Source organism: Typopeltis vanoorti, chromosome 4 (assembly GCF_054136105.1).
Source record: "Typopeltis vanoorti isolate ZY-2024b chromosome 4, IOZ_Tvanoo_1.0, whole genome shotgun sequence".
Lineage (NCBI taxonomy): Eukaryota > Metazoa > Arthropoda > Arachnida > Uropygi > Thelyphonidae > Typopeltis > Typopeltis vanoorti.
In genome coordinates, this window is record NC_143552.1 from 127,512,372 (window position 1) to 127,539,658 (window position 27,287).

Genomic DNA, 27,287 nt, shown 5'->3' on the forward strand with positions numbered 1-27,287 from the left:
CCGAGGCAACTCGTATAGTTAAATATGACCTCTCTATTGCTTCTGCCTTAGTATCACCACTTCTGGGCCTGCCTCCCACCGACGAGACCTCAATAAAGGTTGAAACCGGTCTGGGTAGTGGCTCTTCCCTCAATGCATAGCATTATATATGTCCACAAGGAGATGTGCTTTGCATTATGGGAGATACTGAGACAAGGAGTGATGAGAGCTTAGTCCACCTTTACTATGAGATGCCTCAGTCCTGAAGATATTTTTCAGGCGCAAACTTTGTTTGCTTACACTTGGATAAAGGATTAAACTAAATTTATTAAGGTGCATTGAATGTTCATTGATTTACAGCACTTCTCATAACTGATGCATATGAGGGAGGAACCCGAGTTTGTTGTCAAATATGATCCTAAGATCTTGTCTTCTGTACAAACAGGGATTAATTATTATTATTACTATTACACGACATCTCCAGGGAGTCCTAAGACTCATTGAGGGAGGGCACCTACTCTACATCTCTCCGTCTCTGTCATCATCTACACCAGCGCTGTTTGTCCTAGTCAGAGTTCTAGGTCAGGATGAATATGCCGGTAAAAGTGCAAACAAACTGTCTTCTGCTGTGAAAATCTAAACCCATTCACAAGTGCCCATTTTGTGAGATGGTCAATGGCTTGCTGCAGCTCTCTTTCTATGATCCTCATATTACACGAATGACAGAAGATAGTGAAGTCATCCACATAGAGGACATTACTTACTGTTGGAAGAAGTTGTTCTGTTCTGTCTCCCTCAAAGTTGGGATATTTTGCTCTTGCAATCTTTGTTTTCATGCAACAGTCGGAACATTTTCCAAAGCCATGACAGGCAGGTTAAGAATTACCACGCATGACATTTAAGGCATACATATCTACCTATCTATGCATATAGGTAAGCATATCTACCATATAAAGTAAGTATATTTACCTGTCTGTCCAAAGTATGCCTTTAAAGGCATACTTTGGACAGACAGGTAGATCAGCAACCATCTGTCTGGAAGAACACAAATCATACACCTGCAAACAAGACTATGGTCAGTCTGGCCTGGCAGACAATGTTTAGGATACAACCCATAGGATCTCCTGGAAAAAAAACACATGCTCCACCACAGTAAATTCAAAAAAGAAAGACTATTTTTGGAATCTGCAGCAGCACTCAGAAATCAACCAAATCAAAATACACATGATTGCATTAAACTTCCAAAAATTTGGGCAACGTGCTTAGCTTGTGTATTGTGTTGTATTTGTATGCATGTTACATTAGATATTTTGTAATCCCTAAAGATGTCTCAGTGACTGAAACGAAATATTGGAAGTATTAAAATCAGTTTTAATTCTTTCGAGTGCTGTATACATTCCATTAAGTCTCCAACATGATGAAGATCCTTAGTGAGCAGTAAAGAAGCCTGCTTTGACAGATGGTGGTGGTGGTTTTAGTGTGTTGAATGTAAAGATGATGTTTCTGTTGAGAACCATGTGCTCATCCCTAAGCTCATGGCTGTCACTCCCTGATCTTTCATCTTTGTAAAAGTTTAGATTTGTAGAGGATAATCGTAATTTGTATTTCTCTGATAGATATTGCATGAAGTAATGTTTCTGATTGTGTCTTGGAAAGTATATCTCCTGAATGAGCTACTGACTTTGAAAATCTGTAAATCCTTCTGGATGAGATTTCTCTAAGAGGATGTTCCCCTGTTGAATATTTTTTCAAGAAAGCTGTTTTTTATTCCAATTTTCTCTTAATGTTTATAGTTCCATGACATGGTTGGGAGTCGTTGAGGTATTATATTTTGATATATTGCTTCTTGAAAAGTTTTGGTATTTCTCTAATAGATGTTGTACAAAGTAACTTTTCTGATCACGTCTTGGCTGATGTTTCAATAAGTGTATCTCCTGAATGGAGCTTCTTTAGACACTTTGAAAATCCTGTTAATCCTTTTGGATGAAAAAGGGTGACATTTTTCCAGGAGAATGTTCCCATGTTGAACATATTAGCAAGAAAAGTGATGTATTGATTGTGGTTTCTGATGTTTTCTGTTTCCTATTCTGATTTTCTGTTGGTATTTCTAAGTTTCATGATATGGCTGAGGCTTGTTGAGATAAAGAAGAGGATGAAGTATTCATTTTCAGGAGGAATTAGTGTGGAATCAGAGCTCCTCATACACCATGGAACCACGAAAGGAAGTCCATTCTCTGGTAAGCAATGACTGTGATTGGAAGTGGAATGCCAGGGTTACCCAGATGATATATGCCCACCACAACAAGTCTTGGGACCTGTCCCAGACCATGAGGTATGAGACTTACTGCAATTGAAGAACAAAACATTAGATACAGCAATATTGTTGATGGGGGGGGGGGGGTTTAGTAGTAATGTAAACGTATAATCACATCTGAAAGTTTATTTTTCACTTGGTTAGACTATAATAAATTCAGTTTAATCCTTTATCCAAGTGTGAGCAAACAAAGTTTGTTCCAGAAAGTATCTTCAGGACTGGGTTAAGGTGGTACAACACCGAGCAACTCGTTGCAAAGGTGTTGTAGTCCTATCTCAGTATCTCCCACAATGCAAAACACATCTCCTTGCGGATATGTATAATATTATGCATTAAGGGAAGGGCCCGACCTTTATTGAGGTCTCTTCAGTGAGAGCCAAGCCCAAGTGGAGATACCAGGCAGAAGCATTAGCAAGGTCATCTCCACCTATAGGAGTTGCCAAATGGTGTGCCACCTTTTTATTAAATTACTCTGGATTTTCCCTTAATGCATAACATTATACATACCCGCAAGGAGATGTGTTTTGCATTATGGGAGATACTGAGATAGGAGTGATGTGTCTTGCTCCACCTTTGCAACTCGTTGCAAAGGTGTTGTACCACCTTACCCCAGTCCTGAAGATACTTTCAGGTGCAAAGATTGTTTGCTCACACTTGGATAAAGGATTAAACTAAATTTATTATAGTATAATCACATCATGTAGTACCTCAATAGAAGCCTGTACATCCCTTGAGGGTACATATCAGGAAACTGCTGCTGCTGCTAATGATATAGGGCTGCTAATGATAAGTGTATAGCAAGTGAACCTGTAAATGGGAATGATTGAAGGTTGCAGATAAGGTCAATTAATCATGTGTTGCAGATTTTTATTGTGTAAAAGGGAATTCCTTGCAATATTCCATAAGACTCGCTAATTCATCCACACCAGACAAGGCTGATATTTGTAGAAAAGAGTGCACTGGAGGAAAAAAAATCAGTGCCAAAAATTTATTGCTACTGAATAAGTGTTAGATCATCTAACACATTGTAGAAGAGGAAAAACTTTTCTACCTTTGTAAGAGACCAGCTAACTCAGCCCCAGTTGAAAAGCTGTTTAAGTTTTCCTTGTATCCTAATGAGTTCTTGGTCTAAAAGGTATCATTGTCTGCATGTAAATTTACTCTGTTTCTTTATGGACTGCTTAATTCAAAACCTATTTTTAAATACTGGTGTATTTGTCATTTGTTTAATTCAGAATAGTAATAAATTTGTTGTCTCTGTTTTAATTATACTCATTATACTGAATTTCTTTACTATTTTTTTCCCTCTTTCTAATGTTTAACTTTCTGTAATCTGACATTCTTATGAGTCAATTTCTTTTTTTCTTTCTGAGTTTAAATTATAAACTGTTTCAGCTTTAGAGGACACAACTGCTAAACTTCTTAAACTTTCAGTTGCCAAATCTCAAAAACTGCAATTGCTTCCTCTGGATATAAATGTGCTAAATTATGGAATGGCTAATAGAAAATTCTCTAACAGAGAACAATGCAACTAATGCAACCTCCAGCATTATTTAAGACACCAATATGCATGTTAAACTGGTTATAATTTAATTTAATATATAATCTTTTTAAATCAAAGTTATTTTCTAAGTAGTTTAACAATCCTTAACCAGCCATGATGACTTTAGCTGTCATGAATGTCGTTTTTAATAATCACAATTTTCATTTTTTTTTTTGTTTGTTTATTAAGGCTGACAGACCCCCCCCCCACCTCTCTTAATGCCACAACATTTATTTTTACAAACATTATATGTCAAAATAATATAAAGAAAAAACAATCTCATGGAAAACAAACAAGCAACATCAATATCATGTTTAAAGGCATGATAGGTTGGTGAATTTGTGTTTACACAACTGGCTCTCAATACAGCAAATGCTGTAAGCTGTTATAAACTACTGAAAAGTCCCAACCAAAGCCCCTTAGGGAGTGCTTTCTCTAGAAAATTATAGAAATTATCAGAATTATTAGAGATCTGAGAGTTGAGTTAGAAAATTCTATTTTTTATTAATTGTTATAACTTTTTTTTTTTATTTTATTTTATTTTTTTTACCTAGTCTGGAAACCCTGCTCTAGAGACCAAGCATGAAACTTGTTTATGCCTCCAAATAAGAGGGGAAAATGGTCTCACACCAAGTAATGAAATTCAACTGCCAATTAAAGACAATCAGATATATCCATGTGTATAGCAGGATTCAAATCTGCAGCCTGCTGGTTGGAGGGTGAATATGTTAACCACTCAGCCAACCAGGCTGGCAGATTGCGATTTTTTAAAAATTTTTTTAACTGTGACTTTGTATTTTTTTAAATGCTGAAAAATATGCAAATTCAGAAATATGAGAGACTGGTTTTAAGGGAGTAAGCTTAAAAGAAATAAAATGCAAGACTCATATTTTTCTTATTCATTTATTTATTTAGTTAATATTTAGTTTGAAAAGCAATATTTAAACATACAATGATACTGTACTTTTCACTAATTTCCAGAGCATTTGATTTCAATGCATTTAATTACATCTTATTTAGATTAAAACAATTGTGAGTTCTCATTTTCCTGTTCTCAAAAACATTTTAATTTGAAAAATAATATTTAAATATACACAATTTTCCACTTGTATCAAGGAAGCAAAAATAAAACATCACAGAATCATATTTAGAAAAACAGATTCAAAGAGATATGAAGTGTAATATGATACAATGAAATTTCTGCATTATATACAACTCTTATACAACTAACTTCTGAGGACTCTCTGAGGGTATATCCTCGGCAGTTATTAGTTCTACAACAGCTTGCAGCAAAGCCCCTTCAGCTGTTGATGTATCCCAAGTAGTTATGCCAGGATTACTAACCTTATGCTTCAATAGATTGTTTAATTCCTGCCTTAATTCCTGAAAAAGGAAATTACTATCTATCTATCATCATCATCATTTTCTGATAATGTATCCCAAAAGATACACAGAATACTGAGAGTACTATACACTATTAGGTTTACATTATTACTAGATTACCATCAATAATTTTGTTTAAAATTGTCAGACCAACCCACCCTTCACATATCTGTTTTTAAGGTACTACTAACTGCATCAATACATTTACATTAACTTTCTCATGGTCTTTTTTTCCTCTCTAGCATCAAATACCTGTTTTTTGCTAACATAAAGTGGCCATACATTATAATACTATGTTAACACAATATCTTTATTTTTAATATGATTTCACCATTGTATTATGTGTTCACTTTCATAATTCTGCTTAGAATTCTTTTATCTAAGTTTTAGACTTTGACAACTCTTTTATTTCTAACAAAACCATGAGATCCATAAGTCAAAATTAATTTGAATATTTTCATATATATATATATTATTATTATGTAACATCTCCAGGGAGTCCAAAGACAGAGAGGGAGGGCATCCTCTACAACTCTCCATTTCTGCAAACCACCTTCATCATCTGCACCAACACCATCTACTGCCGACCACCACCACCACCACGACTAGTACTTTCACAGACAATCACAAACATCCATACCCATGGTGGGATTCGAACCTGCAGCCTTTTGGCTGGAGAGCAGATACGCTAACCACTCGGCAAACCAGGTCAGCTACACACACACACACACACACACGTGCTGTCAGTTTAATCAATAATATCAGTTTGATATTTTGACTAATTTCTCACTCATCTTAAAAAACTTATTCAACTGGCTCTCTACTATATCAGCTTTGCTTGAACTATTATTTATTTCCATATTTAATTTGCCACATGGAATTTTTGCTGCAACAAATATTATCAAGGCCATAGGTACACAGAAACTTGCCGGCCTGGTTGGCCGAGTGGTTAGCATATCCGCTCTCCAGCTGAAAGGCTGCGGGCTCGAATCCTGCCATGGGCATGGATGTTTGTGATTGTCTGTGAAAATATTAGTGGTGATGGTCAGTGGTAGATGATGAAAGTAATTGTAGTTGGTGGATTGAGCGATGCAAGTGGAGAGTTGTAGAGCAGGTTCTCTCCCTCGATGAGTCCTTGGACTCCTTGGAGTAATAATAAACTGAAAGGAAATTAACTACAGCAAACCATCCTCTATAAAACTATTCCCATGAGCCCTACAAGTTGAATGTAGCTGAAATACTTTATCTGTTTATAGGTTTTCCACTGAGAATGGAGTTAATGCTTTCCATGTTTAAGTTAATTTTCACGGTTTGAGTTTTCATTAGTAGGATATAAATGTTAGATATGTTTTGGAAAAATGTGGAGAAAAGGGTAAAGCTAATAATGAGGAATATGCAGAGTGATATTAGATCTTTAGTGGAAACTAATGAAAGTGTGCAAAAGAATAGAATGAACAAAAAAGAGTAAAAGAGGTGACGAGTGATTCTAAGATAGCAGTATATGAAGATTCCATAGTTAGAGGATTAGTTAATGAGAGAGTCCATAAGGCCTGCTATCCAGAAGGTAGAATGAGTAGGATAATTAGGCATTAGACATGAGGAAGAAACAAGCAAGAGAGAGAGTTAGTGGCAGTTGTGAGGACAAATAATCTAAGTGAACATAAGGAGCATGTGAGGATGAATATCAAGAAATTATTGAGAAGAGTGAAAGATAACAGTGAAGTGAGAAAGGCTGTAAGTTTCTATCCTTTTTTGCAAGGATAGAAACAACAAGAAGGGAGGGGGAGTGCTACCGATGATATCAGGGGAATTATGCCCACATAAAGTAGACAAGAAAGAGGGGAAATAGTGGCAATAGTTATGAGGCATTGAGGTGTGGTATAATGTAGAGGTTAACTGGAAGACAAATTTAGTTGGATGTTGCTATAGGCCCAGGAATGGGGAGGATGGTGATGAAGAAATGTATAAAAAACTTGGATTATTGAACAATAGTGAACAAAGGACGAGTAATTAATATGGGTGACTTTAATTATGGCAGTATAAATTGGAATGAAGAGATAGCATTAGAAAATAAGGAAAATGAATTTCTTGAGTTCTTTAGATCTGATCATTTCATTAGAGGATGTAATTCTGAGTGGGGTTTCACACTTTCCTCTAGTTGGTGAGAGTGGTCATGAAGTCATCACCTGGGTTGTGGATAGCCATATACAGACTTCTGTGAGGAATGGATATATGTGTGGAATTATAATGCTGGTGATTACAACAAGCTTAGGAGACAGCCTGGAGCTGTAGCATGAAATGAGGAACTGAGTGGTAAGAAAATAGATGCTGCTTGGGAACTGACAAAGAATATATAACAGCATAAATGTGTGAATGTATTATGAAGGACAAAAAAGCTGAATAAGGTGTAAAATGGATGAATAGGTGGCTTAAGCATGAAATCTGGAAGAAGAAGGGTACTTTTTTAGGCAGTACAAGATGAATACTGGTAATAATCAGTTACATAAAGAGTATAAAGAACAAGCAAGAAGAGTGACTCAGTTAATAAGGAAAACAAAAGTGCACTATGAGCAGAAATTGGCAAATCAAGTGAAGAAAAACCCTAGAGTTTTTTTTTTAAGATATGTAGCAAGTAGAAGAAAGAATGATCATGGTAAGATGATGTTAGTGAACGAAAATGGTAGAAGGGTACCTGCTGCAGAAGACATTGCTGAGGTATTCAGTGATCAATTTATAAGGGCATTTCATCCTCATCAGGGTGGAATCATGAAGAACTTAAGTGTAGATGACACAATTGTGAGTGAGCAGGAGGTATTTGAGGAAATAAATAATCATGATGTCAAATAAGGAATAGGATTAATGACATATCACCATGCATCTTAAGGGTATTGGCACTAGCATTGACATGTCAGTTTAATAAGGATCTTACAACAGCACTGGTTCCAAGGGAGTGGAAGGAGGGTAAAATTGTTCCACTGCATAAAGATGGTGATAAGGCTGTGGCTTCAAATTATAAGCTAATCTGTATATCTGAAGTTCCGATAAAAGTATTAGAGAGATTGCTGAGAAGTAGGACACAGAAATGGGTTGATAACAGCAGTATTCTCTGTGGTTATCAACATGGGTTTGTTCAAGGGCGACTGTTTTACTAACTTACTTATGTACTATAACAGGGTGACAAATACCTCGGACAAGGGAGATGCATGTACAGTGGTGTGCTTGAATTTTGCAAAATCTTTTTATAGACTGTCACACTAAAGTTCTTAAATAAATTGAAACAGATGGAATTGAATAACAGATTTCTGAGTTGGATCTGTGACTGGCTGTCAAATAGGTATCAGAAAGTTGTATATGGGGGTGTTGTATCCTGAAAGAGGAAGGTTACTAGTGGTGTACTGCAGGGGTCAGTTTTGTGATCATTGTTATTCATTTTGTATGTTAATGATATTGGTATGCAGCTAGTGATATGCAACTGTTTGCAGATGATGCAAAATTGGGGAGAGCAATGCTAAGTCAAGTGGATGTTATGGCCTAACAGGAGAACTTGAATAGATTGTATGAATGGGCTGGTAAGTGGAACTGTTAGTTCAATGTTGCAAAGTGTAAGGTTTTAATATTTGGCATGTTGGTTGACAAGGACCTGAAATTCAGGGACCACATTGCAGAAGTTGTGAAGACATCATATCGGATAATGGCAATGATGCGGAGGATCCTGACATGCAGAAATAAAGAAATTATGATGCCATTGTATAAGGCCTTGATCAGGACTCATGGATTATTGTGCACAGATTTGGTCGCGAGGTTTTAATGGTGATGAGGATATGTTGGAAAGAGTCCAGAGAAGATTCACAAAGGTTGTCTGCTGTGGTCTTTGGAATATCGAATATGAGGACAGTTTGTTAGTTACAAAGCCTTGTGAACAGAAGGAAGAGGGGGGGGGATATGATTGAGACATAAAAGCTAGTCAGGTATTGTTATCAGATTGACATGGAGAGGGGAGTAGAACAAGAGGCCATTGCTGAAAAATATAAGGAGGGTGTGAGTAGAGGAATGAGGAGAAGGTTCTTTGCATTGGAGAGTGGAATGCATTGGCAGAGTGTGTGTTGTGAATATAGACACATTGAATCAGTTTAAGGCACAGTTGGATGAGCATTGTGTGGAATAGTGTGTACCTCCCTCTAACTCCATGGAGGTGAGATGTTAATAATAATATATTATAAGTTTACAACTTTTTATGGGTTGGATTGGGATTATCATAAAAAAATAAATAAATTTAAAAAAAAGGTATCAGAGAGCTGTGTATGGTGGAACAGTTTCAAGGAGGCAGAAGGTTACAAGTGGGGTTCCACAGGGCTCAGTACTGGGACCTATATTGTTTAACCTTTATTTTTTTATTATTATTTTTTTTTTTTACTAAATAATTTAAGGAAATTATAACGTCAACTAGGATATACATTAAAATAAATATTAATATACTTCAATATTTTGGCAACGTCACATTGCCATTTTCAGGAAACTTCAGAACAAGACACATGCACGCAGGCACAACAAACAGTAACTGAGGAAGAAGCAGGAAGCTATTATTTCTCCTAAAGTCCTGATGGTGCCCCCTAGCGGGCAATGTTGGTATTCTTGGGTGATTGGGCTGAAGGTCTTCTGATGTAGGTTTCCCAAATTTGAGGCAGTCTCATGCAGCCAAATTTGTTGAGGTTTGGATTGTTTCTTAGGGCTGAACCTGATTCCATGAAAAGCCTTTCATATTTGTATTTACTACGGTGTATTATCTTGGCTTTCTTCCACCGTATTCTATGGCAGGTATCCAGCACATGGTCAGCAAGACCAGAGTGGCTGTATTGGTGAAACCGGATGTAGTCCTTGTGTTCTGAAATTCTGATATTTGCTGTGCTGCCTGTTTGGCCAAAGTAGGACAGCTTACAGCTGCAAGGGACCTGGTATACACCAGGTAGGTCTAGGGGGGGAAGTTGGTCTTTAGTAGAGCAGATAAGGGATGCCAATTTTTTATATAGTCTGTAACAAGAAGTCATGTTTTTTTAGGATTTTTGTAATTTTTTCGAGGTGCCTCGGATATAGGGTATGGTGATGGATTTAGAGTAATCCTTGTTGTGTGTGTGTGTGTGTGGGGGGGGGGTTTACTGGTTTCAATATTTTTTGGATTTTTTGGGGGGAGGGGGGGGGGAGGGAGGGAGGAAGCAATTGGCTGAGAAAGTGTTGAGAATGTCGTTTAGTTCATTGTGTGTTAGCGCATTGTCATTCGAACAGATAAGTTTAGCCCTGTTGTGTAGTGTCTTAATGACTCCATATTGTTGCGAGGAGGGGTGGTGGGATTGTTGGTGAATGTATCTGCCTGTATGGGTGGGTTTTCTATAAACTGAGAAAACCAAAGTTCCATCAGGTTGACGGGTGACTAGTGTGTCTAAGAAAGGAAGGCAGTTGTTTTTTCTTCTTCCAGGGTGAATTTGATTCTGGGGTGTTTGTTGTTTAAGTGTGTTAGGAAGGAGAGGAGTGCATCGGAGCCATGTGGCCAAATAGCGAACACATCATCAACATAGCGAAGCCAAATGGTTGGTTTTTGTGGGGCAGAGTTTAAGGCTTCCTCTTCAAAAGTCTCCATATAAAAGTTGGCCAAGGGTGGGGAGAGTGGATAACCCATGGGTGTTCCCTCTATTTGTTCGTAGAATTTTCCTTGCCAAACAAAATAGCCCGAGTTCATAGTGAACTGAAATAGGGCTGTGATATTGAGAGGAAATTTAGCTTGGATTAGCTCTAAAGATTCTTTAGAGCTAATCCAAGCTAGTTTGTATGTGGGGGAATCAATGCCATCCACTATGGGACGTAGTGGCACATTTTCCTTATGTATTTTTGGAAGTCCATAAATATGGGGGGGGGGGGGTTAAGGAGTTAAATGGTTTTAATTTGTTAGTGATTACCACAGGCCAAGAAGTGACCTTCTTATGGAGCCTGTGGAGTTTTCTAATACAAACTAGCTAAACATTTGGCCAAAGCTCTCTCACACTATACTGACAACACACCTTCACACACAAAAAACTCAGCTCACTTCAAAGCCAGCATAGAAAATCTTACACTCAAACACACTGACATAATGGTCAGTTTTGATGTCTCCTCCTTATTCACAAATGTCCCACTCAAAGAATCTTTAGAGCTAATCCAAACTAAATTTCCTCCCACTATCACAGCCCTATTTCAGTTCACTATGAACTCAGGCTATTTTGTTTGGCAAGGAAAATTCTACAAACAAATAGAGGGGACAGCCATGGGTTCTCCACTCTCCCCACCTTTGGCCAACTTTATATGGAGACTTTTGAAGAGGAAGCCTTAAACTCTGCCCCACAAAAACCAACCATTTGGCTTCGCTATGTTGATGATGTGTTCGCTATTTGGCCACATGGCTCCGATGCACTCCTCTCCTTCCTAACACACTTAAACAACCAACACCCCAGAATCAAATTCACCCTGGAAGAAGAAAAAAACAACTGCCTTCCTTTCTTAGACACACTAGTTGCCTGCCAGCCTGATGGAACCTTGGTTTTCTCAGTTTATAGAAAACCCACCCATACAGGCAGATACATTCACCAACAATCCCACCACCCCTCCTCACAACAATATGGAGTCATTAAGACACTACACAACAGGGCTAAACTTATCTGTTCAAATGACAACCACAGAACACTTTCTCAGCCAATGGCTCCCCCCCCCCAAAAAAAATCCAAAAAATATTGAAACCAGTAACCCCCCCCCACACACACACAACAAGGATTACTTTAAATCCATCACCATACCTATATACCTATATCCGAGGCACCACCTCGGAAAAAATTACAAAAATTCTAAAAAAACATGACTTAACTTCTTGTTACAGTCCGTATAAAAAATTGGCATCCCTCATCCGCTCTACTAAAGACCAACCTCCCCCCTAGCCCTACCTGGTGTATACCAGGTCCCATGCAGCTGTAAGCTGCCCTACTTTGGCCAAACAGGCAGAACACCAAATACCCTACTTTGGCCAAACAGGCAGAACACCAAATACCTTACTTTGGCCAAACAGGCATGGTCAGCAAGACCAGAGTGGCTGTATACAGCCACTCTGGTCTTGCTGACCATGCGCTGGATACCTGCCATAGAATACGGTGGAAGAAAGCCAAGATAATACACCGTAGTAAATACAAATATGAAAGGCTTTTCATGGAATCAGGTTCAGCCCTAAGAAACAATTCAAACCTCAACAAATTTGGCTGCATGAGACTGCCTCAAATTTGGGAAACTTACATCAGAAGACCTTCAGCCCAATCGCCCAAGAATACCAACATTGGCCGCTAGGGGGCACCATCAGGACTTTAGGAGAAATAATAGCTTCCTGCTTCTTCCTCAGTTAATGTTTGTTGTGCCTACGTGCATGTGTCTTGTTCTTAAGTTTCTTGAAAATGGCAACATGACATTGCTGAAATATTGAAGTATATTAAAATTTATTTTAATGTATATCCTAGTTGACGTTGTAATTTCCTTAAATTATTTAGTAAAAAATGCATAACCAACATCTAAGCCTTTCCGTGAGTTTAAACTTTATATCAATGACATTGTCCATGGATTGCAAGGGGATATTCAGTTGTTTGCAGATGATGCGAAGCTGGGAAGAGTTATTAGTAATAGTGCAGATGTGGTAGCCCTGCAAGAGGATTTGAACAGGCTAGATAGATGGGCAAATGAATGGGGGAGGGGGTTCAGTTTAATGCAGCAAAATGTAAGGTCTTGAGGTTTGGGACACATCGATGGGATGCTGCATACTCTATGGGAACTGGAGGAAGTAGAGGAGACAAGAGATCTGGGGTTGATGATTGATAGACACCTGAAATTTAGGGAACATTTTGTGAAGGTGGTGAAGGTAACATAGAGGATTGCTGCAATAATGAGATGGATACTGACCTGCCGAGATAAAAGGGTTATCATTCCATTGTATAAGACTCTGATCAGACAACACTAAGACTATTGTTCTCAGATCTGGTCCCCAGGATTTGAAGGGGATATATTAACTGTGCAAAGGGCACAAAGGCAGATAACAAAGATGGTTTTCAGGACTGTACAGTGTTAGTTATGAGGATCGGCTGAGGAAATGTGGACTGCAGAGTTTGGTGGATAGAAGGAGGAGAGGTGATATGATTGATACTTTTTAACTGTTGAGAGGTGGTTACAGGGTTGACACTGGGGAGTTCTTTCGCTTGGTTGAACAGCAAGAAGGAGTGATGACAAAAGGCCATCCCTGGAAGTTATGAAAGGAAACTGTGAGCAAGAGGGTGAGGAGTGGTTTCTTTGCATGGAGGGTGGTTGAACCATGAAATACATTGCCTGATGGAATGGTGAGAGTGAGAACAGTCAATGAGTTCAAGGAGTGGTATGATAGACTTTGTTTTTTTGGGAGGAGACCTCCCTCGATGAGTCTTGATAGACTGTGTTTCTCAAGAAGGACCTCCCACGAAGAGTCTTTTGACTCCATGGAGGCCTGAATAATAATAATAATAATAACTCAAAAGAGACTGACTTTTGCTTATTCTTTATACTCTTTCAAAATCATTGTCAACAAAGTTGAAATCTCAATGCTGGTAAGCAGAGTGATAATCACACTCTTCTTAACAGCAGATGTTCATCCAATTATAACAGTCCACCAAATACAAATTAAAATACAACAAACAGAAAACAAACTTCCATCATTTGGCCTGTCCCATGACTTCTGCAATTGGAATGCTAGCTTTCTGACTGGATACAGGTGCATACTTATGTGTGATAGTGGATGGTTCCTTATACTCTCACTATTCAACTAACATTGGGGATCCACAAGGTTATGTTCTCTCACTAACTATCTTCCTTCTGTACATCATCAACATCCCCTTTTTTGAAAATCTTACTTTATGCAAATCACCTCAACTAACAGAACATCAACTCCATGGCTCTCAATTCTGATCTCCAGCAATCCTCCAATGGAGTTCAGATAACCTCATTAATTTCACCAGAAAAATCCAGTTCTGCCTTATTTCCCCCCCCCCCCCAATCCTATTTTCTTTCAGTATTATCCTCAACAACACTCAGATCTCTAAACAAGATGAGATTTCTTTCTTAGAATCACCCTAACATCAAGCTTCCCTGGCATAAACATTACAACCATTACCTCCTCAGCTTGTACAAACTTCTCGTAAAAACTAGGATTTCTCTTTTGCTCAAGGTGTTACTTCACTTCAGAACAGCTGTTAATCTTATATAAATCACAAATCTGTCCAACTGTTGCATACTACTTCAACGGTTGGGGTGAGGCCCCTAAGAGCTCCTTAAAAATGCTTGACTCAATACAGAAGATGGTAATCAGATTGATTAATAACCCATCTCTTACCAACTCGCTCCACCCAATTTCACACAGGCTAAACATTTGTGTGAAAGTGCATGGATTCTGCAATATGTTCTAAAAATATTTTCATGACAAATGTTCATCAACAATTTTGAGGTGGTTAAATTCTATTTGAAGATCATCTTCTTCTGAAATTAGAGATCATGCCCTATGGGCCAGAGTGGAAATAATGCCGAGTTTCTGCAGAGGGAAGTGATGAGAGGAGGCATGTAAGTATCTATCTGTGTGAGTTGTTTTTCGAAAAATCGAGACAATCAGGCATCCTAGTGATCTTTAAATCTAAAAAGGCAAGGACGCCATTCACCACGAGTTCCGATGTGAATTTGATGTTTTGGTGGTGATTGTTCAAATGATTTAAGAAGGTTTGTAAGTTCTCTTGACCCCCCAGGTGAGGAAGATATCATCCATGTATCATAGCCACAAAGGTGTGTCTTAAAGACACACCTTTAAGACTGATAGTTGAAGGCATCGACTCGCCTGCTTACAACCTATCCAAACACCTTGCCTCTTCCTTAAAACATTTCACTGGTAATTCCTCCTCATATATCAAAAACTCTGAACTAAGGTAAAAAATTTACAACTCAAGAACTCAAGGAATCTGACAGAATGGTTAGTTTTGATATTGTCTCTCTCTCTCTCTTTGCAAATGTTCCCACAGAAGAAGTCCTCAATCTACTAAAACACAAAGTCTCCAAAAAATGTTTCACCCTATTAATGCATTGCGTGAAGTCTGGCTATTTCTCATTTGAAGGAAAAATCTATAAACAAACTAGCGGCTTAGCTATGGGGCAGCCCGTTATCTCCAGTGTTAGCCAACATATTTCTCGAAGACTTTGAAGAAAGAGGTATTTCAAGCACTACATTAAAACCCAAACTTTGGCTGTGATACATGGATGATATCTTCCTCACCTGGGAATATAGTCAAGAGAACTTACAAACCTTCTTAGATCATCTGAACAATCACACCAAAACATCAAATTCACACTGGAACCTCAAGGTGAACGGCGTCCTCGCATTTTTAGATTTAAAGATCACTAGAATGCCTGATTGTCTCGATTTTTCAAAAAAAAACAACTCACACAGATAGATACATACATGTCACCTCTCATCACTTCCCCTCTGCAGAAACTCGGTATTATTTCCATTTTGGCCCATCGGGCGAGATCTCTAATTTCAGAAGAAGAAGATCTTCAAATAGAATTTAACCACCTCAAAAGCACCTTCCTAAAGAATGGCTACCCACCTCAAAGCATTGCAAACCATCTAGACCCACACATGCCAACTCGACAAGAAGATAACTTCAATCCTATTGCACACATTCAATTTCCATACGTAAGTTCTCTATCACCAAAATTGGCAAAAAGTATGAAGAAATTTAACATTAGAATGTACTTCACTACCCTACCAAAACTTCATTCTTTCCTGAGTCAACCCAAGCCAAAACATAACCAACTTCAGTTCCCAGGAGTTTATAAAATCATCTGCAGTTGCATTTTGGAATTTTGAAAAATGATACATTTATTGTCAATTAGACCCGCAATAACTTAAATTTCTGTTCATGTGTGAGGAGTCCAGAACTATTTCTTTTGATTCTAAGATGAGTCTTTCTAGTTTGTCAGCACATTTATTGATATTAGTAGTAAAATTCCAGTCTATCTGGTATTGACGCTCTTCTAAATTAGAGTTGAAAGAGAAAAGGACATGACTGGAGAGGGCACTTGCACGGGTTCTGTTATAAGAGATATCACGTTGATGCTCTTCGAGATGTAGTGAGACTGACTTATCAGTTTGCCCATAATATGGTTTTCCGCAACTGCAGATGATTTTATAAACTCCTGGGAACTGAAGTTGGTTATGTTTTGGCTTGGGTTGACTCAGGAAAGAATGAAGTTTTGGTAGGGTAGTGAAGTACATTCTAATGTTAAATTTCTTCATACTTTTTGCCAATTTTGGTGACATATACCGTAAAAAGCAAACATGCCGGGTGTGCTCGGCTGCATATGCACGCAAGCGACTGATCGTAACCACAGCCACATAGGGAGACCACGGCCGCTATGCTAGCCGGCGACGGAGAGAGAGAGATACGAGCGTCACCATGACGTCAATCTGATGTAACTTCCGCTTCATCCCCCTTCCGGTGACGTCATTTCCGGTAGCGAACGAAGACGAGGTACCCGCTCACGCATTAATGCGTCCGCTGCGGTCTCCCATAGGCTACCATGTTAAAGAACCAGCCATTTGAAAGGAAAGAGTCCGATATTCGAAATGGATTAATTTCAAAACCTGAAATGAGCCCTAATTTTAGTAAGTTGCACTATTCTCACTGAAAGGTAACAAATTGCATGACATGCTAATATCGGAATTTAGCTTCGATACGATCTTTCTCACACTACCCCAAAAATTGCTTTAGATCATTCAATGCATCTAAAGTAAGTTGGAGATTCATAGATGAAGACTGCAGTATTTTGCTGACAAAATTCACTTTATTTAAAATATCATACCAAATCTTTGGTGCCTGTGTGCATTGCACACATTGCACATATGGCCGGTGTGCCCCTGGTTCCAATTAGGATGCCAAACTACAAAGATGAAAATAAATGTTGCAAGTTTTTTCACTTGGTTATATTTATAAATTAAAGATGCCAAAAAATTATATTCTTGGTTTCATCCTTTATCAGCAAAGAAAGTGTGGATGTGAAGTATCTTCACGACTGCGCTACTTATATATCGGGGCTAATGACTTCACATCAATTTCCTTAGTATCCCATAATGCAAGACACATATCCTTATGGATATGTATAATGCTATGCATTATGGAAAGGGTCACTACCCAGACCGTTTCAACCTTTATTGAGATCTCATCAGTGGGAGCCAGACCCAGAAGAGATACCAAGGTTGAAGTAATGCAGAAATCATCTACAACTAATTCTTTTTTTACACGCTTTTTTTTTTTTTACATGATTTCTAAATAACACAGTTTAGAAAACAAAAGCAATTTTATTTTTACATGGCATGTTTTAATTTAACACGGTTCAAATGGCACTTATTTTTAAAATTTCTGTTTGAATTCAGTTCTGTTAAAAAGGGTATTTTCATTATAATTATCATATCCTAGAATGGTACATATGTACTTAAGCTTGAATTTTGGGGAATTCCCCCCCCTTCAATATTTTCAATATCAGGGATTACTCTACGCCACAGAATGTAGACAATTGTTGGCGACAACAAAAAAATCAAGTTTGTAATTATGATTTTCTGAAGTTACGCCAACAGATGATCTGTTATATTCCCTTGCCGTTGGTTCCTGGAAGCAGAAGGATGCTATGCTGATTCCTCAAAGTTAAGTTGGTCCGTTACGGTAGACTCGCCTATATAAAGCTGCTTGGAAGGAGTTAAGCTGTTTGCTAAACAATAATTTATTGTTTAAAATTTGAAATGTTTACGTCTTGTGTTTTTTTCATGTAAGTTTTGTGCGTGTAATATCAAATTAGTAAAATTAGTTATTGATTATTTTCCGATATTTTCGTAACATTACCCCCATTAATTATGATGTCAGATAATTCAGTTAGACAGAAGAAGAAAAGAAAAGCTATTTCTTTAGAAACTAAGATCCAAATTTTAGATCGTTTAGCAGCTGGAGAAGGTTCAACATCCTTAGGGAAATATTTTGGATTGAATGAAGCTACCATGAGAATGATAACAAAAAATGAAGAAGCCATTAGAAAATCTGTTCTTTATGGAACAAAATTAGGTACCAAGTCGTCATTGTATACGAGAGACATTATAAAAGTGAAGCTGACATTTCCATCTAAAGGAATACCTTTAGATGGAAATGCCATCAACAGAAAGCATTATAGTTGTACAAACAGATTCAGGAAAAAGGAGCCAACAACATCAAACAACAATTGTGATTTTTCTGCAAGCACAGGTTGGCTTACAAAAGATATGTGCTTCATAATTTAAAAATAAAAGGAGAAGCCACACCTGCAGATGAGCCGGCAGGTAGGGAATTTCTTTCAAAACTGTCCAAAATGATTGAAAATGGTGGTTACACTCCTGATCAAGTTTGGAACGCAGATGAGACCGCCAGATGAAAATGCCATGTAGAACTTATAAGGTGAAATCACAAAAAAGTGTTGGTAGTTTTAAAGCAGCTAAGGATCATGAGACTCTATTATTTTGTAGCAATGCTTCAGGAGATCGTATATTAAAACCATTACTCATTAATCGATCCCTAAGACTGCAGGTAATGAAAGGTGTAAATTTTGTAGGCAAACAAAAAAGGTTGGGTTACAAAAGAAATTTTTAATGAATTGTTCCATCAATGTTTTGTTCCAGAAGTTAAACGCTATTTGATGGGAAAAAAATCTGGATTTTAAAGTTTTATTGATTATAGACAATGTGCCTGGCCATCCTGTTTTAGAACACCCTAATGTGGAATTTTGTTTTCTGCCACCTAATACAACATCCTTAATAAGAATGATACATATGAATATACTTTAAATAGACCAGGGTATGATCACTAACTTCAAAACTTACTACATAAAGAAGAACATTCCAATACATTTTGGATAAACCAGATAAGGATGATTTACTGACAGTTATTGATGTGTGGAAGAAATTTTCTATTTTGGATTGCATCAAACTTGCTAAATTGGTATTATCAGAATTGAAACCATCAACTTTAAATGCATGCTGGAAAGCTCTTGGCCAGAATGTGTGAAAAAGAAAAAACGATGATGATGAAGAGATTCCACTCACTGCAAGATTAATTAAAGAAGGGCTTCAAATGGCTAGTAAATTGCAAAGTCATTTTCTTACACATAAGCCAAATACTGAACGAGCTGAACAATTTAAACATGAACTGAAGTCATGTATGATGCGATATGAAGAATTATACAAAGTTCTAGTCAAAACAGGATCTCAACAATTAATTTCAGAGTTTGCAGTTTAAAAAAAAAATCAACTTTCAGAATTATTGGAAATCGGTGCTAATTTAGTTCCTTTTACTGAAGAAAACATTTTGCCATTGCAGTATGAACAGGACAGCCAATGCGTTTCAAGTAATGGAAGTGATTAAATTCCAGTCTCATCTCAGCCAAAAGAATGCAGCTACTGTCAGAAAGTGATAACAAATAAAAATTTAACTAATAATCATATGCAGGCATGTATTTGGGTCTTTTCAAATTTCTGTTTCATTAGTGACACACTATTTTCTTTAAGAAAGATATGTATGTATATACTTTAAATAAGTACTTAAAATAAAAAATATTCCATTAAAATTAAATAGAGTTTTATTCAATGATTTTCATATGTTTTGTTTGCAAATAACTTATTGTTCATATCGAGTTTTCACATCTGGAAGCATTCTTCTAGTTTTTCATATGCACTGTATTCTTTTTTAGATGGTTTTCATTTATACAGTTTTTTTCTGGAACCAATCTACCATGTAAATGGAGAATTGGATGTATTTCCAATATACAAGTAGTCAAAAGGTGTTACACCTTATTATACTAGGATAAAAGCAAGAATATAATTTTTGGGCATTTTTAATTTACAGATGAAAGATTAAATTATGACCAATTCAGAAACTGATATTATGGTATCAAAGGTAGTATTCTCCTGTGAAAGATATCAGTAATGCATTAAAATCTTTGAAAAAGTGATAAACTAAGCAATATCTGAGTTCAAAGAATGAATAGGATGGGAGCGAAATGGATATGCAACCTTATTATTCCATAAGAAGAAGATAATGTAGAAGGAATACTGTGAGAGTTTATGAAATATATAAACTACAGGTCAGAAAAGTTATGAGGTGGGACAGAATGTTAAACTGGAGTATGAAAAGAAATGGGCTGTGCAGGTTAAAGACAATCCAAAATAATTAATGCAGAAGAATACCTTTACTGAATGCAGATGGTACTCTTGTACACTGCTCAAAACAATTAGGGGATATTTTAGTTTCTATCAGATAATTATAAATTTCTGCAAATAATTATAACTATTGGATACTTCATAAGGTACCTGAGGCCCGTTAAAAAAAAAAAATCATATTTACGGTAAGTTGCACTGGTTTGGTTTCTTACACACACACACACACACACACACACACACACACACACACACACACACACACACACACACACACACACACACACACACACGCACGCGCGCACGCACACACACACACAGAGGATGCAACACAATGGCAAATTAGTGGCGGCATATTATCTAGCGACTGTATTGTGTCAGTTTGACCTAGACCTTTGTGGGAGATGGTTGTGTCTTCCAGTTTAATAATATTACGCTGCAATAATTAATAAGTTTTAATTAAAAATATTGTTCTTTTCACATTGTTTTTATATTTAAATTGTTCTTTCAACATTCAGCTTTATGATAAAAAATGTTTTAATTGATTTGAATTCCTATTTTACGTGAAAATAGATGTTATCTAATCTAGTTTGCGGCGGTTAATAAGGCCCAGTAAATTTGTTGATGGGCCTTATTAAACTGCTATAATTTATGATTTTATTTTTTGGTGACTGCTCATAATAGTTACTTATTTTATTGCTAAAGGCCTCCTAAAATGTCAGAAGTTAAGAAGAAACGGGGTCTTAGGACTGATGAAAGACTAGAAGCAGCTATGAAAGCTGTGCAAAGAAGACAACTATCACAACGTGCAGCATCAGAACACTATGGATTACCTAGAAGAACATTGAGGAACCATTTAAAAACAGAGAAGATGATAAAAAGATTAGGAAGAAATACTGTGCTAACAAAAAAAACAAGAGAAGAACTTGGTAGAAAGATAGCAAAGTTTGCTTCAATTGGTGTCCCTTTAACATCAAAATCTATATGCAGGCAAACTTTTATATTTTGCGAACAAAATGAAATTAGGAATAACTTCAATAAAGAAAGTGGCCTTTCAGGAAAAGATTGGTTGAAGTTATTTTTAAAGAGAAACCCAACAATTTCTAAATGTAAAGTTCAATTTTTGAATCTTGCTTGAGTTGTAAGAACATGTCCTAATCCTCCATCTTGTGATTCAGATAACTCCAATGATGAGATTCCATTAGCAAATCTAAAAACAAAGAACTCTTTGAAGTCATTGTTTCAGGAGTTAATGCCAATTCCAAATTATGTAGTTGTAAAGGCAACACCACGAAGAAAAGCTTTTAAACTATAAGGGCCAGAGGGGAACCAAAGATCTTTTCAAAGAAAAGGATAGTAAGAAAGAGAAGGCTGCCACTAAAAAACAGGAAGAACCAAAAAAAAATAAAGGAACAAAGAGTGTCAAAAGAGGGGTGGTATTGCCATGGATGCAGAGAAGAAAAGGTTGCTGATATGAGGCAATGCACACAGTGTCTTAAATGGTATCATGAAGAGTGTGTTGGTCTCACCAAAGAAGAATGTGGCGTATTTGTATGCCCTTATGACTGTTCTTAAGATAATAATTATGATTACAATTAATAATAATTAAAAATAATTGTTATATTCTTTTTTAAATATTTAATTTTGTTCAAGGGCTTGATTAAACTACTATGGTTTAATAAGGCCTACTCAAGGTGTTTTTTAAAGACTTGGTTAAAATATAAATTACTGCAAGAATTGTTCTTATTTGTGTTTTTTTTAATTAGTAATAATACAAACTTTAATATGAACACTGTTGTTTCAATTAATCTAAACAATTGTCTAACTTATTCAAATTTTAAATAAGGTGGGCCTTATTTGCCTCAGGTACTATATATGAATAAATATTTCTTACTTATGGATAGGGTGTAATCAATGAGATATTGTTTAAAGCAGGGTTTATCAAACTGTGTTCTGCGGAAGGTGAATAGGTGTTCTGCGAGAAATTCTGGATTTTGTCATTTTAGTTTTCTAAGCATTTTTCATGAATAAATATTTTATAGTGGAAATATTCTGAGGAGAATAATATTTGTGAATATGTCGAAAAGCTCAGACCCAGAACACCTAATAACATCTGTGTATTGTTAATTTTCACACATCGAAAAAAAAATAAGAGAACTCCAAGTGAGGAACAAAATATGATTAACTCAGATTTCACCATCACTGAACTCAATGCTGCGATAAACCTATCAAAACCTAGAAAATCTGCAGCCTTGATGATGTCTGTAATGAACAGATTAAACATTTTGGAACTAGGACTAAAGAGTGGTTATTAAACCTATACAACTCTTGCCTCAGAACCCTAAGGATACCAACTATCTGGAGGCATGCCAAAGTGGTGGCCTTTCTGAAACCAGGGAAAACCCCAACTGAAGCAAAAAATTACAGACCTATATCACTACTCAGCAATCTCTTTAAACTCTATGAACGATTAATTTTGAATAGGCTACAACCCCTAATCGAACCCCATCTTATTGCTGAGCAGGCTGGCTTTAGACCAGGCAAATCCTGCACATCAATGCATATATAGGAAATGGGGTTCGATTAGGGGTTGTAGCCTATTCAAAATTAGACTACTCCTGTAGCAAAAACTAGCTACAGGAGTAGTCTTTGTAGACCTAACTGCAGCATATGATACCATAAACCATCTCACACTCAGAAATAAAATATACAGAATAACTAGAGACTATTGCCTTATCCTCCTGATCCAATCACTCTTGGAAAACAGACGCTTTTACGTGGACCTTGGGGGTAGGAAGAGCCGCTGGCACCACCAAAAAAATGGCCTCCCCCAGGGAAGTGTGTTATCACCATTACTTTTCAACATCTACATCAATGATCTCCCCATCTTTCCAGGAACTAGAAATTTTATCTATGCTGATGACCTTGCCATAGCTACTCAGTCAAAAAATTTCAAGTCCATTGAAACTACTCTATCACTTGCCTTAAATAGTCTAACCACATACTCTACCAGCAATCAACTAAAACCAAACCCCTTGAAAACCCAGACTGGCCTTTTCCACCTTAACAATAAGGAAGCCAACAGGAAGCTACAGATTTCTTGGGAAGGCTCTAATATAGAACATTCCTGGAAACCAATCTACCTCGGTGTGACTCTCGATCGCACCCTATCATATAAAACCCACATTGAAAAAACAAAGGCAAAAGTGAATGCAAGAAACAACATACTAAGGAAGCTTACCTCCTCCAAATGGGGTGCAGACCCTAGCACACTGAGATCTTCTGCCTTGGCCCTTTGCTATTCTTCTGCTGAATATGCCTGCCCAGTATGGTCCAGATCCTGCTATGCTGAAAAACTTGATCCAGCATTGAATGAAAGCTACCGCTTAATTACAGGATGCCTGAAACCAACACTACTAAAAGACCTGTATACTTTGGCTGGTATTGCACCCTCTTCAATTCAAAGATCTGCATTCTCAGTTGATGAAAGAAGCAGACAAATGAATGATGAACGCCACCCACTGTTCGGCCAGACTGCAGTGCCCCAAAGACGAAGATCCCGACATAGCTTCCCGACAACTGTTGAACCATCTAAAAACCTCCCAGAGACAAAACTTCAACAATGGCTTGCACTATATCCTGAAAATAATACATGGGACTACCTCATTGGCCCAGACAATTGTGAGTGTGGGACAACCGAGTCCATGGAACACCTTTCTTGTCCCTTTCTTCCATTGCCTTGTGCAAAAGAGGACCTTATATCCTGCACAGAAAGAGCAGTTGATTGTGCAAGATACTGGAGGAACATCTGACCATGTTTATTGTATGTAAGTTATGTATAGTTTCCTTTTTTTCATATTCAATTATTATTTCCTGTATAATTCACCTACCAAATCTAAGCTGATCTCATTGTAATGTATCCTAATTTGTTGTAAATCATGTTGTATCACTTACTTACTACTGTACTACTTGTGTTTGGATACAAAATAAATAAACACATCGAAACCTTTCAACATTTGGGAAAGGGAATACCGCTGTTTATGACCGGTCATAAAAATTACCTGCAAGCGAATTATAACAATGAGTGGCATATCCTCTGTTCTCAAAACTGAAGGAAATGACATCTGTGTAGCAAATGTCAATAACCAAGCAGCATATTTTTAAACATGGAAATATTCATGAATTATCATTAATTTTCACAGATTGAACTCTTTCAACAATCGAGAAAGAGAATACCACCATTTATGACCGATCATAAAAATTGCCTGCAAGCCAATTACAACACTGGGCAGCGTATCCTCTGTTCTCAAAACTGAACAAAATAACATCTATGTTGCAAATGTCAGTGACCAATCAGCAAGGAAGTATAAAGAAAATTTTTCCACTGAAATTGAAGATCAAGGTAGTCTGTATCTGGTTCTCAACTCTATTAATACTGAATACGTTCTTCGCAAGTTCGTATTGCAGTGTGTAAGTGCTTGTTCTGAAACCGGAGTACCGTGATTTTTTTAAAAGTAATAGGAATACAGATTTAAATTCTAATATGAATAAGAGACAAGGCATTTTGTTTAATTTTGGTGTAAGAAATCTCTTATTGAAGGTGTTTGTTCCAGCACACAGGAGAAAAAGTCTGCATTCACTCGTAAGTACTTATAATATAAATTTTTGGGATTAGAATAGGATATGTCAATGAAAATCAGCACAAATTAATTTAATGATGGTTTAACTGATGTTTAATTAATTATTAATTAATAATACAAATCAGCTAAACTACCAATTAATTATTAATTAATACATTACAAAATAACCAAGGTGTTCCGTGAAAATTTCAGGATTTGCGAAGTGTTCCGTCACAGAAAAAGTTTGAGAAACTCTGGTTTAAATAATCGATATTTATTACAAATTGTGTTACATTTGTAAATTATTTTTATAACTTTATAATTTAAAGAAAACCAAAATATCCCCTAATTGTTTTGAGCAGTATATAAGAAGCTGATGGGACTATTCAATTAATGAGTACTTACTTTGCTAAGATATATGAACCAGGTGTATGTAATGGGAAGCACAGTGCTATCACACTGGATGAAGGGATAGAGGTACATGACAATGAGCTGAAATGGCTGTTGCATAAACTGGATAAGAATTTGACAATGGGGACAGATGGAATATCAGCATGTATGCTAAAAGAACATTTAGCCAAATTGGTTGGGCCATTGACGTGTTTGTATAACACAAGTCTCAGCTCAAGAAAGATATCACAGAAATGAAAAGGATGTACGTTAGTTCTGTTGTGCAAGGGTGGTATGAAAATTAATGTATAACTAACTGACCTATCAGTATCTCTGGAATGGTGGTGAAGATTTTAAAGAAGTTGGTATGAACTTACATATAGAAATGGGTTCAGAGATAAACTATATTCTGCAAGGAACAGCATGGTTTTATTAAACGGAAATCATGTTTTAGCATATTTGCTCATATTTTATAACGATGTTATAATATATGGCTGAGTTGAATAATGGGAATGGATACTCTACGATACTGTTAGACTTTGAATGCAGAAGAATGCTTCAGTTTATGCTGTTGCATAAACTGGGATTGGCATGCCTTTGCTTGGATACGTGGATGGTTGACAGACAGGTATCAAAGTGGTATACAGAGAATATGAATCTGTCGGATTATGGCCTCCTTGATTAAGGTGACCAGTGGTGTACCCCCACGGATCAGTGCTCGGATGATTGTTATTCGATCTGTACATGAATGATGAATAAGAAGCCAATATGATGATATTGGGAAGGATCTCAAAGGGATGTTCAATTTTCTGCTGATGATGCAAAGGCAGGCAAGGAAATAAGAGATGCTAATGATATCAAGAACCCACAGAATGATTTGAACAAGCTGGAAATGTGGACAAATGATAATAGCTATCAATTCAGTGTTAGTAAGTGTAAAATTATGAATTTTGGCATTATGAGATTTCCAATAGCATATTATATTGGCAATTAATGATATTATAGGAATATATAGAAAGCATACTCTAAACAGGAATGGTAAAAAATTGATTGACTTTGTAGTTTATAATAACCTAAAAATAATGAATTCTTTCTATAAAGACATACATAAATATACTTGGGCAGCAAGAGGATGGAAATCAATATTAGATTATTTTATCTTAAATGAAAAGACATCAAAGTTTTCGTTAGATGCTAGAGTTCACAGAGGATATGAAATAAGCAGTGACCACTTCCTCGTTAAAATATAATTAAGATTACCACCAAAATGGCTACAAGTAACAAGAACAGAAAGAAAATTTAAAACATTTGTTTATAAAACTAGATTATTAAATGACACAAATATACAATGGCTATATGAACAAAGAATTAACCAATATCTACATAAAATAAAACAAAAATGAAGAAATAGAAATAGAATGGCTTAATATAAAAATGATACTAAATGCAGCAGCAAATAAAAGCTTAGGAAAGACCAAAAAATTCAATAAAAGGAAAAAACTGAAGATATGGGATGATACAATCAAAAAAATAATCAAAATAAAAAAAGAAACCTATCATAAATGGTTAAGCAGTAAAAGATTAGAAGATGAAATAGAATATAAAAGAATAAGAGCCATAGCTAAAAGAGAAGTCAGAAAAAGACAGAGAATCATGGAACAAATTTGTTTCTAATTTAGAACATGATTTATATAAAATAAGACCCAATGCATATAAGATTTTGAAACACTTAAATGCAGATACTAAAGAAAACATAAA

At 36.6% G+C, this 27,287-nt stretch overlaps 1 protein-coding gene across 3 annotated transcripts in view; it reads right to left on the reverse strand.

Moving 5' to 3' along the window:
- Positions 1–4,723: 4,723 nt before the first annotated feature.
- The window catches only part of LOC150107666 (ATP-dependent DNA/RNA helicase DHX36-like), a 589,788-nt gene continuing 567,224 nt past the window's right edge, over positions 4,724–27,287 (reverse strand). For all 3 annotated transcript variants that reach the window (XM_090391452.1, XM_090391454.1, XM_090391451.1), the window contains one exon: positions 4,724–5,219. In XM_090391452.1, coding sequence (XP_090247578.1) covers positions 5,055–5,219 — 165 coding nt within the window. In that variant the 3' untranslated portion in view covers positions 4,724–5,054. The remainder of the gene's footprint in view (positions 5,220–27,287) is intronic.